An 11,961-nucleotide genomic window follows, 5' to 3' on the forward strand; every position below is an offset into this window, starting at 1 on the left:
CCAGGGTCTCAACCACCAACCAAAGACTGCACACGGAGGGGTCTGATTGTTCAGGCAGCATGTGTATATTAGAGAATTGCAAATTCGATCATCAATAGGAGGAGAGGACCTTGGCCCTGTGAAGGTTCTGAGCCCCAGTGTAGGGGAATGCCATGGCCAGAAAGTGGGAGAGGGCGGGGTGGCAGGCATGGGGAAGGGGGAGGCAACAGGGGTTTGTTTTGTTGTTGTTTTTTTGTTTTCCTTGTTTTTTGGAGGGGAAACTGTGATGGACAAATTTACATGTAAATAAAGAAAATATCTAAAAAAAAAAAGAAAAAGAAAGATAACATATAAATAGAGGAAATATAGATAATGAGAAAAGTTGCATCATGACTCAACCATTTGGAGTGGAAATTGTGATAATCATGAGGTACTATTGTTTTATGACATGTTCTGTAAAAGTTCATAAGGAGAACACTCCAAAATAGACCCTTCAATATTTGAGACCAAGAATTATTTGTTCTTAATAATGTTACTGACCATTTAACAGATTATGGTCTCTAATGTTAAAAGAATAAAATGTTAAATATTGGAAATGAATAATTCTAACTAATGGTAGGATTATTAATATATTAATATAACATAGAATTGCAAATAAAATCACCAGATTAAAAAAGATAATGAAAAAAATACTGTACTGTGTAGTTGGTTGCTTTATTTTGGTGATAAAAAGAGCTTTTGATCATGGCTTTGAGTACAAAAAAACTCCCTACTACATTCTTATGGACTGCTGGAATATAACGGAGATAGAAAGTTGACTGTAGGGGCTGGAGAGATTGCTCAACCCTTAAAAGAGCACGAACTGCTCTTCCAAAGGTCATGAGTTCAAATTCCATCAACCACATGGTGGCTCACAGTCATCCATAATGAGATCTTATGCCCTCTTCTGGTGCATCTGAAGATGCTACAGTATACTTAGATATAATAATAAATAAATCTTAGGGCCAGAGCAAGCGGGACTGACTAGAGCAAGCAAAGTTTCTGAATTCAAATTCCTAGCAACCACATGATGGCTCACAACCACCAGTGCAGCTACAGTGTACTTGTATACATAAAATAAATAAATAAATCTTTAAAAAAGAAAAGAAAGAAAGTTGATTATAGTGGACCTTTTGATACATGTAGTCATCCTCCATGATGGTATAGGACTTCACAGATATTTTGGGGTCATTCATACTCAAATAAGTCAGTCCTCCTGATATCCAAATATCCAAATATCCAAAAATATTGTTAATTTGCAAGCTGGATACTAATATAAATTTTTAAATTAGACTGTCTTTTGTTCTTTATTGGAAAATAGAAAGAGGAGAGAGAGGGAGAAAGATATGAATATATATTTTCTTTTATAACCAGACTGAATATAATAAAAACTGAGTAATATTATACACATAGAATTTATCACAATTTTACAACATTTATTTAATGTTAGAGACTGAATTCATCATAGCAACTAAAACAGTACTAGAAAAGGCAATATAAAGTAAAAAATAGTGGAGCATTTGTCCTTGTTCTACGTCAGAGCATATGTCCAAGAGTGATATAGCTGACCCCTTAGTTGTAAGTTTCTGAGTAACTGCCAGACTGATTTTCAGAGTTTTTGTACCAGCATGCAATCCCACCAACAATGGACCAGTGTTCTTCTTTCTCCAGCCTCTGCTGTCACCCGAGTTTTGATCTTAGCCATTCTGACTGGTGTGAGGTAGAACCTCAGGGTTGTTTTGATTTGCATTTCGCTGATGAGTAGGGATGTTGAACATTTCATCAGGTGATTCTAGGCCATTTGAGAATTCTCAGTTGAGAATTCTCTGTTTTCCTCTGTTTCCCATTTCCTAATAGGGTTATTTAGTTCTTCAGAGTCTAACTTCTTGAGTTCTTTGTATATATTGGATATTAGCCCTCTAACAAATATAGGACTGGTAAAGATCTTTTCCCAATTTGTTGGTTACCATTTTGTCCTATTGACAGTTTCCTTTGCCTTACAGGAGCTTTGCAATTTTATGATATATCTCATATTTTATATATTTACATATTTTATTATATTTTTCATATATTATATATGATGTATATTTTACATATTTATGTACTATATATTTATGTACTTTATATATTTTATGATATAATTTATTTATAATAGCCAGAAGCTGGAAACAGCCCACATGTCCCCCAACTAAAGAATAGGTACAGAAAATGTTGTATATTTACAAAATGGAGTACTATTCAGCTATTAAAAAAATGACAAAAAGCAAAACAAAAGCAAAAACAAAAAAATGACTCCATGAAATTCACAGGCAAATGGATGGAACTAGAAAGTATAATCCTGAGTGAGATCACCCAGTCACAAAAGAACACACATGGTATGTACCCACTGGCAAGTAGATATTAGGAAAAAAAGCTCGGAATACCAACAGTACAACTCACAGGACATGTGAATCTCAAGAAGAAGGAAGACCAAAGTGTAGATGGTTCAGTCCTAATTAGATGGGTAAACAATAATCATAGGAGGTAGAGGGTGGGAGAGACTTGGGGGGATTAGATGACAGGGAGGGAAAATGGGGCGTGGATCAGGTGTAGGAGACAGGGGAGATGTACAGAGGGTCAGGAAACAGAACAGAGGTGTGCAGCAGTGGGCAATAGGGAACTGGGAGTAGCCACCAGAAAGTCCCAGATGCCAGGAAAGCAAGAGTCTCCAAGGACCCCATGGGGATGACATTAGCGGAAACGCACAACAAAGGGAAGAGAGAACCTGTAGAGACCATATCCAGAGGTTTGGCACAGCCCCTGCTTGTGGAATGGGGCCACCCACCCATCTCAAAAATTTAAACCCAGTATTTTACCCGTCTAAAAGAAATACAGAGACAAACAGTGGAGCAGAGACTGAAGGAAAAGTCATCCAGAGACTGCCCTACCTGGGGATCCATCTCATATGCAGCTAACAAACCCTGACATGATCGCTGATGCTAGGAAATACTTGCTGACAGGAGCCTGATATAGCTTTCTCCTAAGATGCTTTTCCAGAGTCTGATGAATACAGATGTGGATGCTTGTAGTCAACCATCCGATTGAACACGGGGAGCCCAAAAGAGAAGTTAGGGGAAAGAATGAAGGAGCTGAATGGGTTTGCAACCCCATAGGAAGAAAAACAATATCAATCAACTAGATCCCCAAGTCTCCCAGGGACTAAACCAAAGAATACACAGAGGGACTCATGGCTCCAGCCACATATGTAGCAGAGGATAGTCTTATCTGGCATCAATTGCAGGGTAAGCCCTTGGTCCTGTGAAGACTTGATGCCTCGACATAGGGGAGTGCTAGGGTGAGGCAGGAGTGGATGGAGGATCACCCTCATAGAAGCAGGGGAGTGGGGATGAGACAGGTAGTTTGAGGAGGGGAACTAGGAAGGGGGGATAACATTTGCAATGTAGACGGGCAGTGGTGGCCCACGCCTTTAATCCCAGCACTTGAGAGGCAGAGGCAGGCGGATTTCTGAGTTCTAGGCCAGCCTGGTCTGCAGAGTGAGTTCCAGGACAGCTAGGGCTATACAGAGAAACCCTGTCTCAAAAAACAAAACAAAAAACAAAAACAAAAAAAAACAAAAAAAAAACAACTACAAAAAAAATTGAAATATCAATAAATAAAATAACTAATAAAAAATCAACAGAAGATATAGAGAAAAGATGACATTAGTATAGAAATAGGGGATGTTCAAGTCGTTTTTTTTTTTTTTAGCTTGGTTTTTCTTTTCATTTGTTTTGTTTTGTTCTGTTTTGATTTTCCCCACAGGAATTTTGTATGTAACAGCCCTGACTGTCCTAGAACTTGCTTTACAGACCAGACCTGCCTCAAATTCACAGTGATTCACCTATGTCTACCTCCTAAGTGCTGGGATTAAAAGTGTATGCCACTACTCTCAGCTGTTAAAATAGTTTTTATAACATGAACAGAAGATGAGGAAATTTGAGAAATTAGGAAAATGTGCTTGTATACATAAAATAAACAGTTATAATACATCAAAAGAACATGTTGTGTAATGCACAAATACTATTTGAGTTTACTAGATCCAATGATAGAAGTGTAAAATCCTATAGTAAATAACATAAATGTACCCAGATAATTTGAGGTTAGATGAACAAAAATTTTGATTAATTTAGTTTCTCAGAAACTCATTATAAAGAATCACCTGAAATTAAGTTGATGCACAAGAGTAAAGAACCCCAGGGGTTTCACTGTCCCTGTTTAGTAGCAATTCATTTCTAAAACCAAAACAATTATAATGGAATCTGTGACTGCCTGAGGAAAACAAGAGCATATAAAACACTAAAGATAAAATTCCTGTTTGGTTTCATAGACTACTTCGTGTGGCTTTGTACAGGTAAGCTTGAGTCCTTTCCTTACATCAAGAAAAGATCTGAACAATTCCAAGAGGCACTGAAAATACCACAGACATGTCTAAAATTATAATCTAAAAATGAGCTGCCCCCTAAATAGGTATTACTTATCTCCGTTCTCCTTACTAAATGCAATTAGATATTTATCAAATTATGGGAATGATACCATTGGTAAAAGCACTCATTTCACATGTAGCTAAAGCAAACACGGGGAATTTAAAAACACAAGACCATAGAATTATATTTACTTATCAATATGTTATTTTTATGTTTCTTTCATGTTTTTGTGTTTGAATGACTTTTCCTGCATGTATGTCTGCATACCACACCCACTTCTAGTGTCTATGAAAACCAGAATAGGCTATCACATCCCCAGGACTTTGCTTTAGAGTAGTGGGTCAGACACCACTTGAGTGCTAAGAATAGCATACATATCCTCAGAAAAAGAAGGCAGTGCTCTTAAGTGCTAATCATAGATTCAGCCACCTCAATGCAGTAATTTAAAGACATCACTGGATGAGTCTAGAAGGGATAGAGCCTTACTAAAGTGGCAAATGCATAAATACTTATCATGTGCTGTTAGAGAACAAGTACTTGGGAAGTATTATGACATTTGCCAAGCTATTGTTGGGATCTTCCAATCATACAGATCTTCTAATCAAGATGAGTGCTGCATTTTGTTTTGTTAATCATTTTTCTCACATTCATGTGTGTTAGGCAGTCCCAGTTTTACCACAAACAAAAGTGAAGAAAAAATAGACAAAACACGCATATGCTATAAGTGAATAAAGTAACAGAGAAATCTGACATGACAATGGAAATATTGTTTTAAAGGAGAAATTTAAGGAATTTTCTTGTATTCACATTTGCCATAATTTCCACAATTGATAGATTATGCAGAGTAATATGATAATATACCTCTTACCACTTGTTAGGAATAATCTACTTTAAGGTCTGCTAGAGCTTTTCATTTTTCACTTTTAGGATGTGTTTGTTCTTTTTTTTTTTTTTTTGGTATTTATGGGTGTGCATACTTATAGAGGCCATTATCAGGAATAACTCCAAATGAATCTTCTACTTAACTTATTGGTGCATGGTCTGAGAATCAAACCCAGAGCTCAGCAATGACTAGTCTAGATATCAGCTTGCTATAGACCCTATCTATGTCTATGGTTAGTGGAATCATAGGTGGGCTTCCACACTCTCTTAGTATTTACTTAGAGACATGAACTTTGCTATTAAAGTGGGCAACCTGCTGGCTGAAAGCTGCAAGCATTTAATTGTGGATCCATCTCTCTAGGTACTCAGCACCTCATCCTGTGGATATTTCAATAAATGAATTAAATATTTTTTGAAAAAGAATTAAGGAAAACCTTCAAATAAAATCTGCTGATTTAAAGCTTTTACACTGATAAAAATTTTTAAAAAGGTAATATGGAAACACTAAAATAATTGTTAATAAAATCTCAACTTTAACTGCAAAATACAAATATTCCTTACAATGTATTCTTATTATTAATGTATACATCTCAAGGCCTTGATGAAATATAGCTGAAACTAGTAAAATAAATCTCATGTCCTGGGTTCATTTTAATTACATAATAGGTATTTAATGTTAACAATCTCATGTTGAAGTTAAAAGAAAAATCATGGTAAATACCCTTTCATCTCATCAGGCCAACAAAAAAAAGCTGGTGGACCTTAAGAAGTAAATTCACTAAACATATGGAATTTGTTTTATCTGCAGATAAAAAGGAAATTAAAACCAAAAATTTAAATATTACAAATACAGAATTTGTTCTCTTAGGGTTTTCTGATGTCCCTCAACTCCAGTGGATGCTTTTTGGGATATTTCTGTTCATGTATTTGTCTATTCTGATCAGCAACAGCATTATAATGTTAATAACAAGAACTGACTCTGCTCTGCAGACCCCTATGTACTTTTTCCTTAGCAACTTTTCTTTTGTGGAAATCTGCTATGTAACAGTCACGATCCCAAGGATGCTCATGGACCTTTGTACTCAAAAAGGAACTATTTCCTTGTTGTCCTGTGCTGTACAACTCTGTTTTGTCATCATGCTTGGAGGCATGGAGTTCCTCCTCCTGACAGTCATGGCCTATGACCGTTATGTGGCCATTTGCAATCCTTTGCATTATCCTCTGGTCATGAACAATAAGGTCTGTGTGCAGCTTGTGGCTGCTTGCTGGATCTGTATTATTCCAGTTGTGACAGGACAAACTTACCAGATTTTCTCCTTGCCTTATTGTGGATCTAACAAAATTCATCACTTTTTCTGTGACATCCCCCCACTACTCAAGCTTGCTTGTGGTGACACATTTGTGAATAATTTAGCAATTTATATTGCTTCAGTAGTGTTTATCATGGTTCCATTTCTGTTGATCCTTGTTTCCTATGGCAAGATTATCTGCAACGTTCTAAAACTGGCAACAGCTGGAGGGAGGTCTAAAGCCTTTTCTACATGCTCATCTCATCTGATAGTTGTGGTTTTATTTTATGGAACAGCTACAATCACATATGCACAACCAAAAGCATATCAATCTGAAACCTTGGGAAAGCTGCTGTCTCTTTTCTACACCATTTTGATTCCACTGTTGAATCCCATTATATATACACTGAGGAATAAAGATATCATGGTAGCACTGAGAAAATTACAAACTAAGTTATCAACATTTGGAAACACTTAAAATTACAAAAATGATTTCTTTGTATATTTTACATGCATGTTTAGCACAAAGAACTGTTAACTTTATTTCTGCAACACTCAATTGTAATCATTAATAATGTATCTCATGTCAAATGACATTTGACTAAGTTCAATAAACAGGCCCTATGACAATCCATAAAGAAATTATAACAATCTTTTCTCTCAGTAGTCAATATTATAGTACCAGAAAGTAGGGCATAATGAGTATTCACTCCTTACTGAGTAGCCATTTGTAATTGGTATGAACTGGGAGAGAGAAAAATTAGTTTTATTTAAGAGTATAGTGGTGGTTCTAACCAAGCTATGGTAGATGGCCTTGTTAGCAGGAGCACATATTTGACTACATGGGTTTAGAATTTAAATGTTACCAAGTCGGGTACAAGTAATAAAATACGTATAGATCTTGCAGGAGAAGAGGAAGAAGTTAAGTGGTAAATGTTACCAAACTACATTGTATTTCTCAAATAATTATGTAAGATGAGATTCATGCTTGCCTTTGTGCTGTGTGTATTGCTGAGTTGCAACTCTCAAACTCATATACAATAAAAATATCAAAAAGGATAATGTGCTCTTGGAAAAAAATTAAATTGGTGAATTTATTCTGGTAAAATGCAGAGTTTCAAACCCTGTGGTAGAGTTACAGTAGGTGGAAACAACCACATCATATCATCAAGTTCCCAAAGTAGATTCATCCAACTCATGGCATGCTTGGTGGGTGGATAACCAAAACAGAAAAGAAATGAACAGTCTTTAAATAAAACTTTCCTTTGGGTAGAATACATGTGTGTGTGTGTGTGTGTGTGTGTGTGTGTGTGATGTGGACAAATATAAGTCAAAATTTGATGTAACCTAAGATGTAAAACAAAAGATCTAAATGAAGGATTTGTTAGCAAAGGTATGATTCCATCCCCAAAATGATGAAGAAGGTAACAAGATCAAGAAATCAAGACCAAAGCTGAAACTACATCATGGCTTGGTAGTCAATATGGTATACAGGACACTTTGTCTGAAAGACAAAATAATTAATAAACTAATTAACTAATAATAAAATTTAAGCAGAAAAAAAAACAGAAGAAAAACCTGACTCTCATTCATATACTTTCCCTTCGATATAACATAGGAAGCTTGTAACTCATAAAACAAAGTATATGTATTTATACAAAATACATATGATATAAAAGCCTTGCTAACAAATCCTTCTTTTAGAATTTATAGTTTTTCATCTTAGGTTATATAAAATTTTGACATAGACTTGTCCACATTAAGTATAAATACATAAATGTACCATGCACATATTTAAATATAATATATGTAATCTTCATGCACTTAGTTTGAAAAAATGATTTCATGAATCCATTGTAGATTGACAACATTTTTTATTAGATATTTTCTTTATTTACATGTCATATGTTTTCTCCTTTCCCAGTTTCCCCTCCAAAAAACAAACAAACAAACAAAAAAACACAACAACAAGAACAAACCCCTGTTCCCTCCCCCTTCTTCCTGCTTGTTGCCCGACCCTCTTCTGCTTACTGGCCCTGGTATTCCCCTACACTGGGGCACAGAACCTTCACAGGGCAAAGGGCCTATCCTCCCACTGATGACCGACTTGGGCCATCCTCTACTATACACATGCTGCCAGAGCCATTAGTCCCACCATGTGTACTCCTTGGTTGGTGGTTGAGTCCCTGAGAGCTCTGAGGGTACTAGTTACTTCATATTGTTGTTTGTCCTAAGGGGCTTCAAACCTTTCAGCTCCTTCGGTCCTTTCTCCAACTCCTTCACTGGGGATCCTGTACTCAGTTCAATGGATGGCTGTGAGCCTCTATTTCTATATTAGTCTGGTACTGTCAAAGCCTCTCAGGAGACAGCTATATTAGCCTGGAGTGCCTGTCCTTCAGTCTCTGCTCCTTAGTTAGTCTCTGCAACTCCTTCCATGGGTATTTTGCTCCCCCTTCAAAGAAGGAATGAAGTGTCCACATTTTGGTCTTCCTTCTTCTTGAGTTTCTTGTGGATTGTGGATTGTAATTCAAGCCTTCAGAACTTCTGGGCTAATATCCACTTATCAGAGAGTGCATACCATGTGTGTTCTTTTTTGATTGGGTTATCTCACTCAGGATGATATTCTCTAGATCCATCCATTTCCCTAAGAATTTCATAAATTCATTGTTTTTAATAGCTGAGTACTACTCCATTGTGTAGATGTACCACATTTTCTGTATCCATTCCTCTGTTGAGGAACATCTGGGTTGTTTCCAGTTTCTGGCTATTATAAATAAGACTGCTATGAACATAGTGGAGCATCTGCCAGTATTATATGTTGGAGCATCTTCTGGGTATATGCCCAGGAGTGATAAAGATGGGTCCTCTGGTAGAACCATGTCCAATATCCAGAGAAACGACCAAACTGATTTCCAGAGTGGTTGTACCAGTTTGCAATCCCACCAGCAATGTAGGAGTGTTCCTCTTTCTCCACATCCTCTCCAGCATCTGCTGTCACCTGAATTTTTTATCCTAGTCATTCTGACTGGTGTGAGGTGGAATCTCAGGGTTGCTTTGATTTGTATTTCCCTGATGATTAAGGATGTTGAAAATTTCTTTAGGTGCTTCTGAGCCATACTGTATTCATCAGTTGAGAATTCTTTGTTTAGCTCTGTACCCCATAACCAAATAGGGTTATTTGGTTCTTTGGAGTCTAACTTCTTGAGTTCTTTGTATACATTGGATGTTAGCCCTTTATCAGATATACGATTGGTAAAGATATTTTCCCAATTTGTTGGTTGTTATTTTGTCCTATTGACAGTGTCTTTTGTCTTACAGAAGCTTTGCAACTTTATGAGGTCCCATTTGTTAATTCTTGATCTTAGAGCATAAGTTATTGGTGTTCTCTTCAGGAAATTTTCCCCTGTGCCTACGTGCTCAAGCTTCTTCCCTGCTTTCTTTTCTATTAGTTTCAGTGTATCTGGTTTGATGTGGAGGTCCCTAATCCACGTGGATTTGAGCTTTGTGCAAGTAGATAAGAATGCATCAATTTGCATTCTTCTACATGCTAACTGAGAGTTGATCCAGGACCATTTGTTGAAAATGGTGTCTTTTTCCCACCTTATGGTTTTAGCTCCTTTGTCAAAGATCAAGTGACCATAGGTGTGTAGGTTCATTTCTGGGTCTTCAGTTTTGTTCCATTAATCTACCTGCCTGCCACTGTACCAATACCATGCAGTTTTTATCACAATCACTCTGTAGTACAGCTTAAAGTCCAGGATGGTGATTCCACCAGAGGTTCCTTTATAGTTGAGAATAATTTTGGCTATCTTGGGTTTTTTTGTTATTTCAGATGAATTTGCAAATTGCTCTTTCTAAGTCTGTGAAGAATTGAGTTGGAATTTTGATGGGGATTGCATTGAATCTGTAGGTTGCCTTCAGAAAGATGGCCATTTTAACTATATTAAGTCTGCCAATCCATGAGCAAGGGAGATCTTTCCATCTTCTGAGATCTTCAATTTCCTTCTTCAGAGACTTGAAATTCTTGTCAAACAGATCTTTTCCTTGCTTAGTTAGAGTCATGACAAGGTATTTTATTTTATTTGTAGCTATTGGGAAGGGTGTTGTTTACCTAATTTGTCTCTCCTCCTGTTTATCCTTTGTGTAGAGGAAGGTGAAAGATTTGCTTGAGTCAATTTTATATCCAGCTACTTTGATGAAGTTGTTTATTAGGTTTAGAACTCTATGGTGGAATTTTTGGGGTCACTTAACTATACTATCATATCATCAACAAATAGTGATAATTTGACTTCTTCCTTTCCAATTCATATCCCTTTGATCTCCATTTGTTGTCTAATTGCTATGGCTAGGATTCAAGTACAATACTGAATAGGTAGGGAGAGAGTGGGCAGTCATGTCGAGTCCCTGATTTTAGTGGGATTGCTTCAAATTTCTCTCCATTTAGTTTGATGTTGGCTACAGGTTTGCTATATATTGCTTTTACTATGTTTAAGTATGGGCCTTGAATTCCTGCTCTTTCCAAGACTTTTATCACAAAGAGGTATTGGATTTTGACAAATGCTTTCTCAGTGTCTAATGAGATGATTATATGGTTTTTTTTTTGAGTTTGTTTATATAGTGAATCACATTGATGGATTTTTGAATATGGAACAATCACTGAGTCCCTAGCATGAAGCCTACTTGATCATGGTGGATGATTATTTTGATGTGTTCTTTGATTCGGTTTCCAAGAATTCTATTGAGTATTTTTGGATCGATATTCATAAGGAAAATTGGTCTGAAGTTCTCTTTCTTTGTTGGGTTTTGTGTGGATTAGGTATAAGAGTATTTGTAGCTTCATAGAACGAATTGGTTAGAGTACCTTCTGTTTCAATTTTGTGGAGTATTTTGAGGAGTATTGTTATTAGGTCTTCTTTGAAGGTCTGATAAAACTCTGCTAGTGCAGAGTTTTACCCCATCTGGACAAGGGCTTTTTTTGGTTGGGAGACTATTAATGACTGTTTCTTTTCTTTTTTTAAAAAAAAAACTTTTATTGCATTATGATGAGAAAAGTTATATGATTTCAATTTATCTGAATTTGTTAACATTTAAAAACGTATTTCAATTAAGTATAATTGAGTCATTTTCTTGTTTCCCTTTTGTACCACTGCTCCTCCCAGAGACACCCCCTTCAATACCTACAACATTTTTTTGTCATATTCCTTAAAATTTATAAAATATTATAACAATAAAAATAAGTGTTATAAAAGTTGTATGATATAAAACAACAATCAATTTAGCAGTCTTATGTAGGTGCTCATCTACAGCAA

At 36.2% G+C, this 11,961-nt stretch overlaps 1 protein-coding gene across 1 annotated transcript; it reads left to right on the forward strand.

Annotated features, from left to right (window-relative positions):
- The first annotated feature begins 6,102 nt into the window (after positions 1-6,102).
- On the forward strand, positions 6,103-7,172 carry LOC116092126 (olfactory receptor 10AG1-like). The gene has a single exon (XM_031373481.1). It carries the CDS (start codon positions 6,150-6,152, stop codon positions 7,128-7,130), a length of 981 nt encoding a protein of 326 aa, XP_031229341.1. The 5' UTR covers positions 6,103-6,149; the 3' UTR covers positions 7,131-7,172.
- The last annotated feature ends 4,789 nt before the right edge of the window (positions 7,173-11,961 follow it).

This window comes from Mastomys coucha, unplaced genomic scaffold (genome assembly GCF_008632895.1).
Source record: "Mastomys coucha isolate ucsf_1 unplaced genomic scaffold, UCSF_Mcou_1 pScaffold15, whole genome shotgun sequence".
Classification (NCBI taxonomy): domain Eukaryota; kingdom Metazoa; phylum Chordata; class Mammalia; order Rodentia; family Muridae; genus Mastomys; species Mastomys coucha.

What these genes read in the sequence shown, in the direction of transcription:
- LOC116092126 (XM_031373481.1), top strand. Translation starts at nt 6,150, where the DNA reads ATGGAATTTGTTTTATCTGCAGATAAAAAGGAAATTAAAACCAAAAAT.